This window comes from Corapipo altera, unplaced genomic scaffold (assembly GCF_003945725.1).
Source record: "Corapipo altera isolate COAL_440 unplaced genomic scaffold, ASM394572v1 61286, whole genome shotgun sequence".
NCBI lineage: Eukaryota > Metazoa > Chordata > Aves > Passeriformes > Pipridae > Corapipo > Corapipo altera.
Window position 1 is genome coordinate 6,808,344 of NW_020884907.1, and position 21,343 is coordinate 6,829,686.

Below are 21,343 nucleotides of genomic sequence, written 5' to 3' on the forward strand. Positions count from 1 at the left end.
ATTAGAAAAAGGTTCTTCACTTCTACCACCAAGGGCTGGTTGGGCACTGGAACAGGCTCCCCGGGGGAGTGGTCACAGCACCAAGACTGACAGTTCAAGAAGCGTTTGGATGATACTCTTGGGTACATGGTGTAACTCTTGGGGATGGTCCTGTGCAGGGTTAAGAGTTCGACTCGATGATCCTTGTAGGTCCCTTCCAACTCAGCATATTCTGAGATTCTGTGATTCTATGAAAAAACATTTTTACTACAAGGGTGATCAACCACTGAAACAGGTTTCCCAGAGAGTTTATGGGATCTCCATCCCCAGAAATACTCAAAACCCAACTTGGACACAGTGCTGAGCAACCTAAAGAAAAAACCAAATAACTCAAAATCATCACTGGCTTTGCAAAAACAGGAACTACTACACAGAATTTTGGCTTACGCAGTTGTGTGAGGACTGTTGGATCTGGCGACTTAAATTGCGTGGCTTGCCATTTTGAGCCCTGAACTAGAAAGAACCGAATGCGCCTAATTTCCAGAAAACAGCTAACATACATATCCTTCACTCTCTATCATTCTGAGGTCTTCTAAACAGGACATTAACAGACAAAGCATGTTATGTACATAGCCATTTTCTAAGGTCTTGGTGCTATACAACCTTCTAACAACTTTATCACGACTTCCAAAAATTGCTGGAGGCCCTTATATGCTGCTATGTTGTGTGCCATATTCAAAATATCATCTTGCTAATAGATCTCATTTGATTTGAAAAACTAAAAACCCTAGTTTTCTTTGTCTATGAGCAATTTCCATCATTAAAGTAACAAAGCTGTGACTTGATTTCTCCAGTACTGCTCCAGTCTTCTGCTAATAATAAAAACAGGGACTCAAAAATATTTTACTGAATATGTAATTGATCTCCATGTATTTTCAGACCAAGCATTCACAACACTATTGACTAGTGCATCTGCCAAATATTTGTTTCTTTTGTGTTTGCTTTAAACATTTATTATTTTAAAAAAAGCAGGGGGGAAAAAAGAGCTGAACAGCAAAATCAGTTCCAAAAGGACAAACACAGTTCATAACCTTGCCCATCAACTGCCAACTGCCACTGCTCAATTATCTTCTGAATAGATATATTTTTTATATATATGAATTTTTTTTTTTTTTTGCTCCAGGACTGCTAGAATTGAGCAACATTAACAAAGATTATCATTGCTAAGAGTTGTCCCAGACCAAGTGGGTGTTGGGGAGTGTCTGGGAGATAAATAAGGATCCCTGATTACCTCTTTATACTGTATATGCCCAGCAGAGCACCATGCCTCTGAATGCTAAAGCTTTTTACAGACTGCTGCTCATGTCTTCCTGGCTGAAGTTACCAGTGAGACTCTGAACCAAAGGGAGCATCATAATTTTAACAAAAGCCTTTGTTTTGAATTGTGTTAACATCATAGAGAAGTAAGTTGGTCCAAGATTTGAACAGCTTCCTAGTCATATAAAGAGCCTACCTGTTGCTAAAGGCAATAGTGCTTTTAATTTCTGTGCCTGGAAAAGTCAGAAAATTCTGACCACCACAAACATTTTGTCTCACTGCAAAATCTGACTTACAAATTCCAGTAACACATGGAACGGGAGGACAAAGGATAAAATATGTATCATAGAACATGCAAAATAAATTTCATATGGAATATTAACGCTGAAGCTCGTGTTAGGAACTACTGCTAAACATGATGTGTTTTGGTGTAAAGACGTCTCACAAGTCTAGGAAATTCGTTAAAAATAAACCAACTTATTTTGTCCTAACTTCTTCAAAATTTTAATGCTGGGAATTTATTTCCTTCTCTCGGAACAAATCACTCTGTAGTTTTTCCGGTTTGTCTTCGTACCTCTGGAGTAAAGCACATGCTAGGGCTGATTTCTCTGTGGAGGTGCTAATTTTAAGGACTGGGGATCAGAAGGTACTTATAATCAGAACCCTCCAGCAAAGGTCCTGAGACAACAACAAAAAAATGGTTTTATCCTGAAAAGGAATCTCTATTCCTGAAACATTTAGGTTGATGTCATCCAGATACCACAGCTGTGAAAGATTTAATTTGTTGTGCAGCTAGTTCTGATATTATATCAGTGAGATTTGTGTTAATTCCTGCAGCAATATCCCTAGTTTCTCACTTCTGCCTCTGTATGTTACACTGGGAAATGGCTAAAGGCTTTGTAGTACCATACTGTAAATACAGAGTGTGCCTTCTAAGGGAGGTCTGTCTTGGTAGATATGCAACACAGTGGATGCTGGCACTCATAATTATAACTGTCATCCTGAAAAGCTTCCAGAATGGATTACTTTCTTTAAGTGTCATATTGGTTTGCCTAGCTTTCAAGTTCATATACTTTTTAAACCTCTACAGAAGAGTGTGGGGGTATGGCCGCACAAGAAAAAACAACCTTACTTTACTAGCATCTCTGAATACTCCTGATCAAACTTACAGCAGTGCAACAAGAGATAAGCAATATGCCACAATAAGTACTCAGAAATCAACGAACAACAAGAGAACAGTAATGCTTGTGGGCTGATTTGCCATTCTCAAAGTTGCATGAGCAAATTCCTTGGCCAGGAGCTGTGCAAAAGTATAAGCATAGACAGTGACTTGAATGCTGACAAGTCAGGTTTTAGTAAACCATGAATTTTGCATGAAAGTAGTCTAAATCACTCCATCGGACAACAATTCTTTTTATACAATATTTTGCATTATTCCTAGTATTAGCATGAAGATACTGTTGCAGTATATTCAAATAAAGTCCATGTTGTGGGGGGGCAGTACAAAACGTTAAAGGGAATGGCAAGTGACTTTTTCAAGCCATGAAAAACAATGCTTTAAAAAGCAATGACGAACAGAACACTCACTAGTATTTTTTGCCTTTTATTCATCAGAACTACCAAGTGTACTGCTTCTAGGGATGTCAGAGAAAGAAGAACATGAAAAAATAGTGAGGTTAAGCAGGTGGTTAATTCAAGGTATAGAATATCAATGCATTTGCAGCTTCCTACATACTCAGTGGAGAGGGTAGCACCGGAATAAGGGTTTCAGGACACCTAATGCAGAACTGCCATATAGAGGCACTACACATGGGCATGACCCTACCAGTGGTCTCTACTGGAGTACAGACTCACAGGATGAGGTAGCCTGAAGCCAGGCTGTCTCCCTTTACTACCTCACACTGATAAACTCAATTCGCCTCAATGAAGAGATGAGGCTGAAGGATATGTACCAGAATCCTTCGGTGCTTTTCTTATAAGGTACACATTTTAGCATTTTAAAAACAAACTGCACTTAAGTTAAAGGGAAGATAATAAGCAGGTAATCTGCTAAACACCAGACTTCCAAATCACGACTTCTGCTTAGACCCAAATTCAAGACACAATTTTGGAAGCACAAACAGATCAATTTCCAAAAAACAGGTTTTCAACCTAAGAAAATATTAATCCTGATTAGCCAGCCCAAGACATGATGCTAAGCAGAGCACTTTTTGCCTGTCCTGGTCAAAAAGTCAGAGAAAAAATTACTTAATAATTTCTTAAGGCAGCCACATTTCAGGCTAGGTCTAAACACAATGAACAATGTGCAGATGTGTACCTTGCCTCTGACCCTGATGCATTAATCTTGTGAACAAATCTCATGCAAGGCTGTAGTAAGCAAGACCAGTACTTTTCACAAACACTACACTGATTAAAAGTGGTGATTTAGATTTGACACTAGTGATTGCTGACAGGAACTCTACTTTCAGTTTGACCAGTAATCCCTACCTCATAGCTCTGCAATTTCAGAGGTGACCACAGAGGTAAACCAGGCTGGCTTCATTGTTTTCCACTGTATCTTTAATACAGACCGTCAAGGCCATATTAAAACTTAGAGAGCCCCAATGCTGTCATCTAATCAGTTAGCTCTAACTGACCTAAGATATTTAGAGCATGATGCCAAAGATCATCAGTCTAGAATCTGCTGCTCTCTTGTTATCAGCTGCTCATTTTGCACAGGTTATAGGAATAAAAACCCATAAACACAATTTTGATAAACACACAACATACATGATTCTGAATGTTCATCTTCTCAGTGAGGGCACCATTTTTTTTAAAATAAAAAAACCTTGAACCATGCACATGGTAAGAACAGCTTAATGAGAGGGAAGTCCTGCTTGTCGAACCTGATTTCCATCTATGACAAGGTAACCCACCCAGTTGATCAAGGGAAGCCAGTTGATGTAATCTTTTTGGAATTCAGTAAAGCTTTTGATATTGTCTCTCATGGGATCCTTCTGGACAAAATGTGCAGCAAACACCTGGATAAACACATTATGGACTGGGTGAGCAATTGACCCACAAGTAGAATACAGAAGGTGATAGTGAATGGGGTAACATCAGACTGGTGACCTGTCACTAGTGGGGCTCTGCAGGGCCCCATCTTGGGCCTTGTGCTCTTCAACATCTTTGTAAATGGCTTGGATACAGGACTGGAAGGGATACTAAGCAAGTTTGCAGATGACACAAAACTGGGAGGAGCTGTTGAATCCCTCAAAGGCAGGGAGGCCCTGCAGAGAAATCAGGACAAATTAAAGGACTGGGCAATCACCAACCATATGAAGTTCAACAAGGAGAGGTGATGGATTCTGCACCTGGGATGGGTCATCCCAGATGTTCATACAGACTGGGGAATGAGAGGCTGGAAAGCAGTGCCACGGAATAGGACCTGGGGGTCCTGGTTGAATCTGAGTCAGCAGTGCCCTGGCAACCAGGAGGGACAACTGTGTCCTGGGGGCATCAGGCAAAGCATCACCAGCCGGTCAAGGGAGGGGATTGTCCCACTCTGCTCTGCACTGGGGTGACCTCACCTTGAATATTGTGTGCAGTTTTGGGCATTGCAACATAAGAAAGATATTAAGCTACTGGAGTGTCCAAAGGAGGGTAATGAAGGTGGTGAAGGCCCTTGAGAGGAAGTCATATGAGAAGGAGCTGAGGTTACTTGGCTGTTCAGCCTGGAGGAGACTGAGAGGAGACCTCATTGCAGTTACAACTTCCTCTTGAGGGGAGGAGGAGGGGTAGGCACTGATCTCTTCTCTGTGGTGGCCAGTCACAGGACCGGAGGGACGGCCTGAAGTTTGTGAGCGGAGGTTTAGGTTGGATATTAGAAAGAGGTTCTTCACCCAAAGGGTGGTTGGATACTGGAACAGGCTCCCCAGGGAAGTGGTCACAGCACCAAGCCTGACAATTCAAGATGATTTTGGATGATACTCTTGGGCACATGGTGTGACTCTTGGGAATGGGTACAGGGTCAGGGGTTGGACTCGATGATTCATGTGGGTCCCTTCCAACGTGGTATATTCTGTGATTCTGTGAAAAGATTTTCAATTTCCTTTGTGTCAACTAATTGTTTTTTTTAATTTGAAAATGAGATTCTGAATCTGCAAATGCATTGAAATTAAAAGCTAATTTTCCTAGTGGGCGACAATACTGCATCTTGTACTTTCACGATTTTGACATACAGAAGAAACAGAGCCACCATTACTTATTTAAACAAGCACTAAATAAGCATTATAACTGTTTATTCTCAATTGATATGTGCTTACATTCTTTTGAGGGGCTTTTAAAAATGTTATTTAATTGGACAACAGAACACTGGATTTGACATGCTGGTTGGCTGTTTGTCATGATCCACATTAGATTTGAAACCAGATTTCAGGGACCATATACTCAGAAAATGTGCCACCTTATTCTGTAGGTGCTGTGACAAACCTTCCTCTTACATATACCACTGATTTCAATGAAGTGATGGTGAAATACAAAAGCAAGAAGACTTTTTAATGCAACAATTATTATATTAACACAGAATGACTCCCAAAGCCTCCCTCAGCTACCACTTTGCCAGATTATTTAGAACAATCGGCTTGTTTAAGGCTGGCTGAGTGGTATCTATGACTTCTGCTCAATAGTAGTGCATACCTACAACTTCCAGCTCAGTTTTGAAGAGAAATGCTTCCCATTTTACTTACATTGAAAGACAGAAACAAGTCTGTCCTCTTAGAAGCAGATGTTATTTTGTCAACAGTTTGCAACACGGAGTAGCCCACAAAAACCAGTGAAGCTTCAGGATGTTTAAACTGTTCATCAATAAAGATGGCACATCAATGCTGGCATATATGTAACTGTGAGTCTCGGCTGCTAAGGCAAGAACACCCCATCAAACTTCCAACATCGTATGATGACCCCCCTATTTCTATTTCAGAACTTATCTGGCAACAAATGCACATCCCTCCCATGAGGCACAGTGGGTGATGATAGCAGTGGTTATCTCTTAGGATCAGAAGCTCCAACACAGGTGCCTACAGCTCAGAAATTCAGAAGTTATGACTACTAAGATATTTGGGTTCTATACGTATTCTTTAGTCATCAGCACCAACGCTTACTCAAACCTGTTCGTATTTTCAATTCTGCTCTGGTTCTTTCTCGCTGTCACAACACCTCTGTAGCTCTCCATAATGCAATAAGCAATCTGCTTAACATAAGCTGCATGTAGTTTGTGCTGTTCCACAAACTTATGCTGTGAAAAACTGAAGCCAGAGAGTTTTGCATCAGTGAGCTCAGTTTCTTCCCCTTTCTTAGATGGTTTGCATGTGCCTTAAAAGAAAGACTGATGAACATAAGTACTTGCTGGCTCAAGTGTGGCACGAAATTCCCAAATAGGGTGTCAAACCCAAACATTGACACCACCTAGATCAGCCGTCCGGATCAAGGTGGTGCCTCCTGCCACTGTCTCTTGTGGTACATCCAGCATACTTCTGTAAACATCACAGAATTTATCTTCAATCTGCTGGGTAAGAATGTCAAAGTATGGCACAAGTGTTAAAAATAAGCATGGACAGCTCTGACAAAACAGAGAAACTCTGCTCTGTGAAGCACCTTTGGAGAGGATGCAAAACTACAGCGCCAAGGAGAACTCCCTTATGTTTTCAAAGAAGATGGACATTACGTGGTTGCGCAGCAGCTTGTCAAAGTGAGCAGCTCTGGTTTTAGGATGGCATGAAATGAACGGTTTTGCTGCCATGGGTTCTGAGACCTGCTGAACAACTGCTATGTAAATCTTGCTCCTATTCACTGGTGTTCCTAGGTCCAACTCCAACCAGCCTGAAGACTTTGCAGAATTCAGTTATCTCTCTCCCTCCACAGTAGTTTCCGTAGAACTGTCACAGGCATGAATTAATCACTTTATCTCTAACAATCAAGAGTGCTGCATGACGATTTAAGTGCTGGGATTATTCTAACTGTGCACTTTGCTTCATAGTCTGTTACTAGAACACATAACTGATACTATTTTGGGGACTTAGTAATGCTTCACAGAGACTTTTGAGTTTGGAAAAGAAGCAGAGATATCAGGTCAGAAGCAGAAGAAACCTCATATTAAAGTGTAAAATAAGAAAAAAAAGTGACATTTTAGAAAAGTGAAAGAAGAAATAATTACAGTTGTACCAAAACACAGTTAAAAACAAAAGACAGCAGTGTAAGAGTCCAGAGGGAATAACAGTTTTGTTAGACTTTAAATAGAGATCTTCCAATAGCAGTATTTTAAGCTTAGAACAGTCATTTTCAGAAAAGTGTCTAGAAAAGAGAGTGTTTCCTGAAGATGTTAATTTGTCTGACATGAAGAAATCATACTGAACAAAACCACAGTACAGTATCTTTAATCAAGCAGACTGGAATTTAACCTTGTCATTCTATTGCAGTTCTCCCTGTCACCATGTGAATATTTTTCTTCCCACATTCTTATAAGACCACAGTGTAAAATGACAGTCATGCTGTTGCAGCCACAAAGTTTAGCTGGGCTCACGAAACTAAATTGTAGGTTTCTGATGGGAATTTTTGTTTATTTCACTTTAAAGATATCATTAGTCAAGATTTTGTATCAAGAAAACAGATGGTATTTCTTAAGCTCACATTTTGTTTGTAACCGTTATTTTTAACTTGTATCATTTAACTATTTCACACAACATCCCTGATGTGGATCTATACTGAAACATGACTTCACGTGGAAGATCTAATACAGGGATGTGTTTTCCTAAAGCAGGTTTGACTTGTGCAGCTCTGAGCACATTAGACAATTGCTTTCTTCTGCCAAATGTGAAGAAGAGAAAAAGCTTTGCCAATTTCACATGCCTAGCAGTGATGCACCTCTTGCAGTCTCACTCCTCAACTCTGTATGAGAATGCATAAGATGTTTCAAGACAAGTACACCCAATGCTCAGCTACAGAACACTACTAGAAATTAGATGCAAAAACCCCAGAAAATGAGAGTTGCTTTGGGGGTTGCTCCTGCACCCACAGGGCAAATGACAAGGAGCAGCCTGGTAAAAAAATTTCCAGAGTGGACTGGCCGCCCATGAACCATCTACTGGGAAGCCTCCTCAGCGTGATCAAGTGTGAATACACGCCCAGGAGCTGCCTAAAGCAAAGTTCTGCCATGGTCTGTATGACAACACTACAAATGATTGTGTTCCAGGGTCTGAAAACGTTCCTGGACATGCTTCTATTTACTGGTATAATATACACACTTAAGGGCATCTTTGTCAGTCATCAGCAATTAAAGTACTCTCCTGGTGACACTATTTGGTATCTCTGCTGATAGCTATCGGGTACCCAAGTCCCACCAACATAAAACAAGGCAGACGTTTCAGATGCCAGAGTTGTCTCATATATATCACTTCTGAAATAGAGACATGGGCTCCATGCCCCTTCAAAGAGTGAATTTCGCACATTTGTTTGCAAGGGCAGCAGAAAATATGGGAATCGCAGGCGTCGACAGCACACGAAGATAATGACTAATTGCCCCGACCAGACTATTCCGCGTCCCAACCACACCATTCCACACCTCATCCTGCAGCCCTACATCCCTTGACGCTGAACACCCTAGCATGGCACGGAGAGCCACACTCTCACACACGCACTGCCCAGCACACCACACCCCGAGCCGCCACGCCCCAACACCCCGAGCACTCCTGCGCCGCACACTGTGAGCCGCGCTTCCCCTCGCTGCCGAGACGTCCCCTTGCCACAGCCCACCGCACCTCACGGCACCACCGCTCGCTCCTCTCACCTCACCCTCACCGCACCACTCAGCACACATCCCACCGCGCTCCTCACCGCGCTCCTCACCACACCGCACCCCCGCACGCCCCCGCACCGCGGTGCCAGGCCCCCCAGCGCAGGGCACAGCTCCCGGCCCCGTCTCACCGCCGCCTGCTGGAAGGCGCCCTTGGTGTAGGTGCCCCCGCCGCGGTAGGCGATGGCGGGGATCTCGCGTCCCAGCAGAGCGCACTTGTGCTGCTGCGGCCGCCGCCGGGAGATGTAATCCACGCGTGGCACCACGTTGCTGCGCGAGGAGAAGGTGACGATGGCGACGCGCGTGGCCGCGGGCACCACGGGAAAGTCGGAGAGCAGCTTCTTGACGAAGCGCAGCTCGCTGAGGAAGTTGGCCGGCCCGACGCTCGACGACTCGTCCACCAGGAAGACCAGCTCCAGCCGCCCGCTGCGCGCCCGCAGCCGCCGCACCTGGCGCTTGAAGGCGCGTCCCAGCTTCTCCACTTTGCTCTCCGTCGTATCGGGCAGTGCCGGCGCCGCCAGCGCGGGTGACGCCAAAGTCGGGGCGCGGGAGAGGGCGCCCGGCGGGCCGCCCGCCCGGCCCTGCGGCACCGACGGCGACAGCGACAGCGACAGCCCCCACCAACAGCAGAGAGCCACCAGGGTCCACATGGCGGGGCGGCGGGCGCGGGGACGCGCCGGCAGCCGCGGGAGGAGAGCGGCTGGTCGCCCCCTGACGCCCCACCTCCTCTCTGCTCGGAGGGGCGGCCGGCCTGTCCCTGTTTCCCTGCCTCCCTTCCTCCCTCCCCGCCTGCCCCCGCAGGTATCCGCGCCCTTTAATCCCCCTGCGGGCCTCCCCCGCGGCTGAGGCGCTGCCCTTCCCCCCCCCCCCTCTCGGGCGCCCCCCCCCCCCCCCCCCCCCCCCGCGTCCCCCCCCCCCCCCCCCCCCGCGCCTTTCGGTAACGTTTTTCCCCCGTCCCTCCCCGCCTCCCGCCGCCTCGTCCCGCCCCGATGGGTCCCACACGGCTGTCGGGGGCCAGCCCGGCAGCTGGCGGTCATTGGAAACGCGGCGAGCCGAAGCGAAGCGATGCCCGGCTTCCGAGAAGCGGGGGATGGGGGGGGAAAGGGGGGCGACAAGGCAGGACCCCCCCGAAAAGAGAGGAGCGCCTTTTCCGCTTCCCCGCTGCGCGGGCTGGAGCTGCTGCTCGCGGGTACGGAGCAAGGGCTTGCGCTGACACGTGCTGAATTAATCGTGGTTAATTTAGTCCTTTGTTTTGCGCGGAGGATGCGCCTGCGGCTGGGAGGTTTGAAGGGTCCGAATGCTCTGGTCCCGCTCCTGGCTGTCACAGTTTCAGTCTCTTGTTCACTTCAGCCATCTGTGGACTCAGTTTTCCAACTTTCAAGATGTACGTACAATACTTTATTGATGTACGTCTCACCGAAGTGTCGGCGAGGTGTTTGGATACAGAGGGGTGTGTGTCTATTAGGGTGTGTGCATGAAAGATAGGGACAGCGCTTGCATGTGTACATCGATATGTGTACATAAATACTTATAGAGATATACATGGATGCAGCAACAGTGACAATAACTTGGGCTTGTTATGAAAAATTCCTTATAGCCACGTGTGAGATTATAAGCCATTTCTTGGAAATTTCTTCCTATGTTGTCTTGCTGTCTGAGAATCACTTTGGAAGAGAGAAACGTTCCTGAAGAGACCTCCTGCCCAAACTCAGGACCCACTATTCCTTCAGCCAACCTCACTACAGATTTAATTCTCTAGACTGTTATGAGGCAAGAACTTCTGTTTATTTTAGCCATTAGTTTAGTATAAAACAGTTTTCTACCTAATCAACTCCATTTCCAGGAGTAACTCAGTCTCAGAAACATTCCCCTGGGATAGATCAGCCATGTAAACATGTTGATTACAACTCTTCGCCTTTAGTTGGTATTTTCCCTTCCTTTATACGTTTTCTATTCCTCCTCTCTCCTTTAGTTTACTTTTGTTGACATATCACAGTGCTATGGAATACACAGGTACATTAGTACATTTGCAAGTCAAACCCCACGTTTACATGTAATGGAATTATTTACTCTTTATTCACTGGGGCTCCCAGTGGTGGAAAATTGATCCAATACCGTCCTTTTGACTTTCCAGCAATACTCAAATTCGGCTGCAAATGACAGGAGACTAAGTGACAGAAGATATTTAATTAGGGAAATGATGCATCTGATATGTGGATCCAACATTATTTTTTTACTTTATGTAGTAGTCCAAGTGCTTCACAAAAATCTGTTTCTTCTGCAGGAAGTATACTTCTGCGACTTAGTGCTTGAAGAGAAGATAGCAATCAGACATTCTTACGGAGTCAAATGTGAAGAGTAGTTCTGGTACTGAAGGATGAATAGCTGATGGACAGACCAGTTTCTGCTAATGTTATAGTGAAATAAAGGATATAACATCACACTTGGGCTACTCCGCAAACTTTTTGTTTCAGACAGGTAGCTGAAAATTGCTACAACCACCAAAATTATCAGAAAGTTGATTTGCATCGTTGGTCTTTGGAAGATTAAAGAAATGATGCTGTAGTTGCATCCACTCTGGTCTGAGTCACACTACTAGTACACCTTACAATGCCCTTCTTCTGCACTGTACTGGGCTATAGATCATGTTGGTCTTTGCACAAAGCAGAATGAAAGAATGGAAAAGTTATAGCCAAGAGGAGTCTGGTTTCTGCAAGATGCTTCTAACTGTAGTGGACCATTGCAGTTATGATGTACTGCTGCTACTCCTGAGTTTTCAGATTGTAACAAGTACTTTTCTCTAGACTGGTTTAGTTTGTTGGGAAACTAACTGCTAGTACTGTTGTTTTCTGCATGTTTACATAAAGCCAGATTCATATTTATAAATGCCACACGTTTTAGGACTCAGAAGCAAAGGAAAGGAAAATGTATTAGAAATATTTTTAGCAAAGGAAAGACAGTTAATATCAAAGGCCAGCTTTCATATGCACCTCCTGTACTGCTAATATGCAATCAGGGGTGACTAACTGTGAGAACAGAGCAGTTGATGTCAGTCTTAGTGATCTCATAAAAATTATGAATGCAAAAGATAACAGGGCAATTATAAATTAAGCCTCAATACATGTACAATTTGTGAAAATATGTATTCTCCTAGGTCATGCAGCTCCTGCAGTCATGCTACACAGAAGATCTTACTGGTGCAAAGAAATGCTGTATTTGTATGTGTACAGGGCAGCGGAATGAAGTTACCAGTGCAAGATGTAAATATATTTGTCACACAGGGAGTTCACAGTAGAAAAGGAGTAAATAGGTGAACAACTAAGTTCTGACTGGGTATGCAAGACTGAGGCTCTAGCATGGTACTGATGTGAAGCAAAATCCAGGAAAATTTGAATGCTGAGGAGAAATTTCCTTTCAGTCCCTGAGTAGTTAGCATGAGAAAGACTTTGAAAAGAATCGGTGACCTGTATATAGTGAATAACTCTTCTCATATGTTTTCCCTTGTACATAATACAGGTAGCTCTCTTTACATTCATTGTCATTCAATCTAGTTGTGCGGAGAGGAGATAGTAAAGCATTACAAGACACTCTGAGAAGGCAGTATCAACATCTGTAGTAAGCACGATCTAATGGTATGAGGGAGAGTGAGGGCAGCCAAAGTATTCAAGTGTGTTCCTGATGTGATTTACGAAAACTATAGAAAAATGTCTGGTATTAACTTAAAAGCTTGAATTCATCCAGTGAAATCCTCAAGAAGGAATTTTTTCCATGAGGTTCTGCTTGCAAGAGAAAAAAACCACCTTGCAATTGGTGGAGGTCGTGTGTGTGTGTGTGTGTGTGTGTGTGTAAACAGCAAGCATTCTGTTCACTATATGTTCACTAAGCTTTTCTGAAAGCGGCATTTCCAGGGGAAATCTCTGTTGTAATGAAATTGCCTTCTCTGAGCCTGCCTGCCAGCTCTTTACAAATCCTTTCCATGTTGGTACGCTTAAGCCCTCTTCTTTTGATGGTCTTTTCCCTGTTGTATTCATGCATATCATTTGTGCTTTGGTTCATACTTATCTGTGGCAGATGGGAAAATGGAGAGCAGAAGGAGTTTTTCCCACTTTAAGTGTCCCTGACGGTCAAAATATCTGCCCTGGGCTTCATTATTTGAACAGAAAATGCAGGTTTCATGTGGCTTTTGATGACAGTGTGCATAAAAAGGTGATGCTGGACTGCGACTATTCCATTACAAACCAGCAGGTAAGCAAAAAAACATTAGATCTTGTGAATAAACTGCCTTTGTCATGTGGCAGAAGAGGGCTGACTGGTCTTAAGGAAAGCTTGAGAGCAGCACTTAAGCTGCTTCTACAATCACATTACTGTATCTCTCTAATTGTCTTATTAAAATCCACAGACTTCATGAATTCCAGTAATTCTTTACTGTCTCCCCACAAGATCATATGGTCATGTAATACCACCCTGCTTACTAAACAAAAGGGAAATCTTTACCCCCAGTTAAAAACCCTTCTACAAACAAACAGTCTGAGGATTGCTGTCCTTTAGCCAAATAGCTTTTTGCTTGAATTACTCAATGAAACATGGCCAAGCATCTTTCCAAATATGGAGAAGAAAAGCAATGTATTCCTCCCCCTTTGTGTTCCCCCAAATACAGCTGTACAGAACACATCCTTGTACTAACCCACACAGTATTTGTGCCTGCAGAGACAACGCCACAATATCACATACCCTACAATTTTTGAAGGAATGCAGGTAATTTTTGTTTTTACGGTAAGGATGTTCTGTTAGTAACTTCTTGCCACAGCAGAAACAGCCACAACTGGAATGTCTTCTCTGTGTTCTTAAGTCTTCTGTAGAAAGCTTTCAGCATTCTAAATTTTAGCTAGAGATAAAATGGCAGCTTAAGAACACAAGTCAGAACCTGATGTTACTTAAGCTGCTTCTAAGACTCTCTTTGTGCTCGAGTGCACAGTGTTGATCTGGGGAAACCTTACACAATACATAGCTAGCAGAGCTAGTCTTTCTTTGCTTTCAGCCATTGCCAGGGTACAGGATTACTTGGTACTGTCCACTTCCCTTTGCAGATGTCAGGCAATATTTCAGTGGGGGGTGTTTAAGGCTCTATAGAAAGAGCAAAGCTTTCAGGAATAGTATTTACAGAGTAGGAGTAGAAATATTTCCTATCTCAGAAAATGACCCCAATGTTGGCCACAGGGGAGTGATTGATGCAGTATCAGAAAAGTGCCAGTCCCTGGTAGCTTATATCCAGTCTTGGTGGCTTAAGTGAAAGCAGCAGAGCTATTCTAGGAAAGGGGGAGAAAGAAGGGAAATTACTTCTTCCTCTTTCCTCCTGTGCCTTTTGTGAGGAAGGGCAGAAAGAACAGGTCCAGCTCCTGAGTTCTGGAGTGTGTGTTCTCTCCTTACAGCTGAGAACCTTCACTGTAGTGTGTTACCTGCTAGCAGCTCTAACTACGTTTTTCATTCACTGCCCCCAAACTATGACAAAGACCAGGCAAGTCTGCAGTCGTGTTGCAAAGCAGAGTCTGCTGTGGGGAGCTCCCTATGTTAAAATATGTTGCTGCAACACATTGTCTCAGCGGTTTCTGACCATTAATTTATTTTTTTTTCTTTCTAAGTGGCAATAGTGAAAGGAGCATGGAGGAGGGATCAGGATGCATTATACATTCAGTATTGTGGAACCAAAGCTAGGCTATTAAGATCTTATTCATAAAAACTGAGTGGATTTTTTTTTCCCCACAGTTTTAGGCCTCAGCTCTTGGCTTAAGCAGAACATGAAGAAACATACTGAAGAATCAAAGAATTTTCTGTAAATATAAGAATACTCTTAAAAAAGAGGAAAAAAAGGAGATTAGTCTCTTACGTTATAATTTGTTTTACTTTTAAAAGCTGGGATAGATACTTCACAATCCTTTTGAATATCAGTAATTCACTGGCTTTAATTATTTTAAGATAAATTGTTCAGGAATAGAAACTTGAAGTTCAGATTTCCCACATAAACATTGTTTAAACACAAAACAAATTGAGGGCAGTCACTTTTGATTTATACATGCAAATCCCATTGACACCTCTGGGAGTTCTGACACACACTGAAGAGAATACATGGCCCTTAAATGAGAGCAAAATATCTGTCCACATGACTTTGGAAAAAGATTATTACGTAGGAGGAGAAGAGTCAGTCTGCCAAAAGTTTCTTCTTTCAGGCAGAGGTCTAGGCGTTTTAGACTTCAGCAGAGCAAACAAGGATTTGAATGAGCCAAGTTATGGGTTATTAGTTCAAGCTTTAAAAAAAGAAAAACAAGATTCATATTGCTTCTTAGTATTCAGACAATGACAAAGTTTAGTCATAAGAATTTTGTCTTTACTGGTGGACAAGCCCAGTGCACAATAAGAATATCATATGGCTAGCTTCCAAGATTAAAAAAAAGGTAGGCAAAATCAAAACATCTGCTAGTCTCTGTCTGCACAGCAGATGTTGACTAAGTTAAGCTCATCAGAGTTCATAAGCACAAAGTCAGTCTGTCTTTGGCCTAGTACATTGTACATTCATGCTAAAGTAAGTATATTTTGTCATAGTCTACACCCTGAAGTATGTGCTGTATGATTTTTGTAAGGATCTAGGCAGACAGTGAATATAGGAAAAATGTGGAAGATGTCTTTGATCATAAAAGAGAGGTTCATATTCAAGGTAACTGGAGACTTTGCAGGCTGTAGTGTGACAGGACAAGATACAAACAAGGTCTGTTTATGGCATTTTTTACTCCTTAATAGGCTGGCACAATTAAAAAATATGTTTGGTAGACAGGCTATTTCAGGTTGCTTTTTCAAAACATACTATGTATTGTAGTACTGAAATACAAAAGCACCATCAGTCTTTCACTCTGCTTCCTTGCATTGCATAGTTACTGCTCACTGCACGTATGTGTTTCACAAGATGTTCTGCACTAACCCAGCAAAGCAGGATGGTGCTCTGGAGAATGAGAATAAATTTCTGAACTCTCTTTGCTATATCAAATGAGGCCCAAAGAATCTAAGAAATGGTCTTCACAAGGATGTTTAGAAAGTGCTTTTCTGAATGAGGACTTCAGTAATTTCCAGAGGAACTACATTTTTAAGGAGTCAAGGAAAGAAGATTTGGGGCATGTGGAGCAGATCTTCCTTATTGCAACAGAAACTCACAAGCAGGAGAAATGTGACTTTTCTCTGTGGATAAGAAAGGACTCCAGTCTCCAAGGAGACAGTTTCCTCATTAAAATTCATACAGCTTTTAGTGTCATGTATGAATATAACATATTTTAGATGTGTATTTAGGATATTATGATGAAAATACTGCTCTCAGACAAGAAATTATCTTCATCCTGGAAGAGATAATTGAAAAGAGGTGTGATAGGCAAAAGAGTAGGATAGATAGTATGTTATGAGGAAAAACAGAGGTGATGCACAGAGAGAGACTTCACTGTTGTTTCTAATAAAAAAAAATACATGTCATTAAGTGAAAATGTCAGGGGCCTCTTTCAAAAGGAGATGCTTCACACATTGGTGTGCACCTGAGCAATTGAACTCAAGCTATATAATAATGCAGTGTATACTACAAGTTTGTGTGGAGAAAAACTGTGGAATAAAAATCCTTCCAGCACCAGTTTCCCCAACATAGTACAAAGGTATCTCTTCCATCTCTGAAAATTTGGAGTGGCCTATCACAGATTTTAAGAGAGTATTAACTACACTTGCCTAGCTTTAAACTATTTCCTAAAATGTTTTAGTTAAAAAGAAGATTGAAACCTAGATCCTTAGTCTAGTCTGGTATGGCTCATATTATATTCATATAAACTCATTCTTCCTATGTCTGAGAGTTCATATACATGTTACAAAAAATATTATTTTGCAATTAAGCCAACCCAGGACTGAAGACATGAAAAATGGAAATGCTTTCAGAGTTACTGTGATACACATCTAGGACAAAGAGCTCTTCAAAACACAGTACCAAAAGAAAGAAAATATACAAGGTTGGGGAGAGAACATGCTCTTTTTTCAACTACAGAAAAAAGTATGAATTCCTTAGCTAACTTCAGGGACAGCAGAAATAATTAACACTGAGCTCAGGATGTTAAAATGGGAGCAGGCAAAAACTGAAATGAGAGCTAGAGCAGTAGAAAAGTCCGGTTACCTCTTTTACACATAAATGAGGACAGCATTGGGGCATCCTAGCCAGCAGTCATGTCACAATACTGGACAGCTGGAAGAGTGTCAACCTTTATCCTGTCCTCTTCCAGACGTCTGCTGCATCTTTTCTGTACTAACAGCAGGTACTCTCAGCACCCCAAGAGCTTACCAACCCTTATTTGAAGTCACACACACAACTATGCCATGTCCCTTTCATCAACCCATCAGAAGATAAACCAAACATAAAGGAGGATGTGCTGGGTTTTGTGTTTGGCTCCCTCACCCACTTGAAATCACATAAAAGTCTATGTGTTTGCAGCAGCTAAACTAAAAAAGTGTTTGGAGTAAGCTTAGTTCTTCTTTTAGCAGTCCGACCTCTTTGGTTTATGTGGCTTTTTTTCTGGTTGAAGGGACATTCAGGTTACAACCTATTGTTAACAGTCCAAAGTGTCTCCTTTCCTGTGTGGTTAACAAAGGCTAGATAAATACTAAAATTTCAGCAAAACAGAGTAAAACATCAGGATACTCAAACTGAGACTGAGTGTTCTGGGTCTAATTCTTCTGTGCATATTCAAGCACAATTCATCCTTATTACTGATGGAAATTTTGTCATAGTAAGGTCTAAGAAAGACCCCAAAATTTGGGCTGACTCTGGAAATCAGTCAAACCAAGGAGACATGGCAGTTGACACCATTTCATAAGTCCAGATTTGAGTCTGAAGCTAATCACTTAAATGTTATACCTGTATTTTGTTGCATAGAGGAAAGAATTGTCTTTCTGTCTTCACATACATGTATCCGTGTAAGTGATTGACCCCAAGTCTTTCCGCCTGGTGCATGAAGATACATCAGTATGATGAGCTATATGCTTTGTGTACTCTGGTCTCTGTACAGTAATTGTGTCTGGAGCTATATCTTGCTATTTACCTTTTCCATGGTCTTATATTTATCTACTTGTCACAAAGATTTCCTGCATATATGTCAGCAGATCAGCATTGCATGACCATAGAGGAAGAAGGAGTTAGATGAATCTAGTTCAGTCAACATATGCTCTCACTTCTATTGTTTTTGATGTTTGCCATTTTATGAACTTTCTCAAGAAGTTAAGTATGATCCTCAGCTGAAATAAAAGGATGATTATGACCCAAGAAAACATTAGTAAAGTTAATTACTATCTCTTTACAAAGTGTATGGTAGAAGATGAGTTGTGCAGTTTTTGTCAAGGGGCAACTTATACTAAAAACTCACGTAATACTATGAAAAAGTTGCTGTATGTGTCAGTACTGTCACTACTTACTAACAAGTCGTGGGGAAAAAGATGTAGAATAAATTTATTGTATGTTGTACAAAGCCTATTTTTGACATAAACAGGAATAAATGATTTTTTCTCTACTGAAATTAACTGAGGTGTGCAAGAATTAAGTCATGTTGAAAAGTCATATCTAGTTAACTCAGTGGTACTACTCCTTCATTTTATAAAGCTTATGTGTATGTTTGTACTCTGTTCTTGTTCCAGACACAGGTAATTGAAACTATGTTTTAAAGAAAGTATTATTTCATTTTGGCCTTCAGTCCCATGTTGATTGAAGTTCTTGTGATTAAACTTTTTTACTGTGCATTAAAACACCAAGTTTTTGGATAGAGTTGGTCTAAGGATTCTCCTGCTGTGATGTAGTCTCTGTCATCGCTGAAGAAAAAGGCCTTGTCTGTACCAAGTGCTGTGGGCAAGGAAAGAAGTGCTTAGGGAGGGAAGAGATTTGGGTGAGGGTAGCTAGCAGAGCAGACCTTCATTCTGCTTCAGCAATGTCTTATTCTCATTCCAAGTTACAGAGCTGTCAACAGGGCCATGCACTAAATAGCACTGCATGAGCAAGCTCAGCTTCAGTTAGAATCTATTGCTTTTTGCAGCACTCTTCATCATTGGGGATGCTACAACCCCATTTTCTAGATGAGTTATAATAGCCTGGTGGATCCTAGTGTAAGGCTTATGGCTCTTGGACCTTTAAGAGAATCAATCAACTTCAAGTTTGCTTAGATCAAGCCTCTTAAAAATTATATGAGTTGAAGATTTAAGCACACATTTTTACCAGAAACATGGGATGGAATCACTTAGGGCAGTGTGGAGAAGTTATCCAATAAGTTATAAATCATGCCTATTCACATGTTGGGAGGGAAATTCCAGGGCTTTTTAAGAGCCATTAGGTAGGAACTTAAGGTCCTGAATCATGAGTTGTATGTAGAGGCACTTTGGTACTGTTTTGTTATTTTCTTTCCTGCCCGTTGGTGGTTTCAGTTCTCCTTCCAAAGTTAGCATTTGCGTTTTCCCTCCTCGTCATTTGAATGTACACACAAAACACATACTCTTGATTTTCCTCCCTCTTTTGAACATATCAGTGCAATACTGTGATATCAGTGTTTAGTAACCAGGTTGTATTCCAATCCTTCAAATAGCTCCTTCAGGTCTCAGAATAGCAGATGGCACCTCCATAGGCTTCTACATTGATTCTAAATTCTAAGTTGGAATAGACACAGACTGTTCTTACATATACACCACGAAAATGGGGACAATTTCTGTTCATATCTTTAAGACACCATTATGCACAGAAAGAGCCAACAAAATGACAGAGTTCCATGGTAGATACAATCCCTAGAATGTCTTCCAACAAAAGTGTCGTAAGAGCACATAATTGGTTTGAAACTCTCTTTGTGAATGAAAGCAGTGACTTCTTTCACCCCAGCTTAAACTATGTTTTACACTCAAAGTTTCTTTTTTATAAACATTAACTTTTCCTCTTTATTTGCAGTTGATTATGCACACTTGCAAAATCATTCTACAAGGAACACATTTTTTACTTTCCAGATATACAGGAATTGCTTCTCTTTTTGTTGCTATGCTGTTTTGTTTGTGCATGTGCAAGTGTCAGCCCATGGGTTCACACTAGTTTGATAGAGCTAGTTAAGGTGTTTATAGGTTGTATCATATCACATCACTTAAAAATGAAAGAGTAAGACTTTTAGAAGCAATTTTATTACTGGATGATAGTAGTGGGAGCCACACAGCCTTCAGTCCATCTTCAAGAATGGACAGACTCCCAGCAGTGACTGTCCCTGCCCTTCCAAATAAACAGAATATGTTAACTCTTCAAAGATAATTGACAATGTCAGTACCCATAGCAACTAGACTGTAATTAGTCACCTTAAAGCACACCAGCTTCACTAGGATCCAAACATAAAATGATACTTTTTCCTTAAAGATCACCTTTTTCCTCTGCTTCTATGCACTAGGTCCATGCTAGCAGAAGCTTACTTTTTTTTTCCTCTGGTCACTGTTCATGAGAATTTTAACTTTCAAGTAGACATGGCGATTTGGATAAAAAAATTTGAAAGAAATCTTACTTAAAATTAGAGGAAGAAAGAAACAGGAATGTGGTGCTTCTTACCACAATCACTGAAAAAAACCATATCTTTCTGTGATTTCTTCTCATTTAGGTAATAAGGCCTTCAAGAACTATAGAAAGTCAAAGTATCTTGTTGCATTGAAGGGTTTTCCAGTTTTCATGAGCAGGAATTTTGCAGATTTTCATGTTCCACTTGTAATATTATTGTATTTTAAAAAATTGTAAGAAAAAATACATCATCATCATCATGGCTGGGCTTCGCAAATGAAGATTAGGGAAATGTCTCTACCCATGTTTGTCACAATTGCACTGGTGGCTAAAAAGGCCAATGCGAGACAGGCATGTCCGGTTGCAAAAGGCACAGCAGAAAGACTCCTTAGGTGGTATATTCTGCAGGGCACGATTCTTTCTGCCTTGTCTTTTCTCCTCGAGAGTGATCCTGTGTGCTTTCTCAAAGGCATCAGCAGCGTTACAGAGGGTGTGTCTTCAGACCTCCCGATTGGAGGCCAGAGTAGACCAGTTATGTTGATCAGTGTGGCCAAGGCTGAGATGTTGTTTCAGGAAGAAAAAATACAGTATATTACAAATCCACATTGTTTATTACAACTTGGGAAAGTGTTAATGTTAGAAAATGAAGC

At 41.8% G+C, this 21,343-nt stretch overlaps 1 protein-coding gene across 1 annotated transcript in view; it reads right to left on the bottom strand.

Moving 5' to 3' along the window:
• Positions 1-9,843, bottom strand: part of SVEP1 (sushi, von Willebrand factor type A, EGF and pentraxin domain containing 1) — a 122,597-nt gene extending 112,754 nt beyond the window's left edge. Inside the window, exon 1 of the mRNA XM_027652578.1 lies at positions 9,256-9,843. Within this exon, the coding sequence (XP_027508379.1) occupies positions 9,256-9,774 (519 nt within the window). The 5' untranslated portion in view covers positions 9,775-9,843. The remainder of the gene's footprint in view (positions 1-9,255) is intronic.
• Between the last annotated feature and the right edge of the window lie 11,500 nt (positions 9,844-21,343).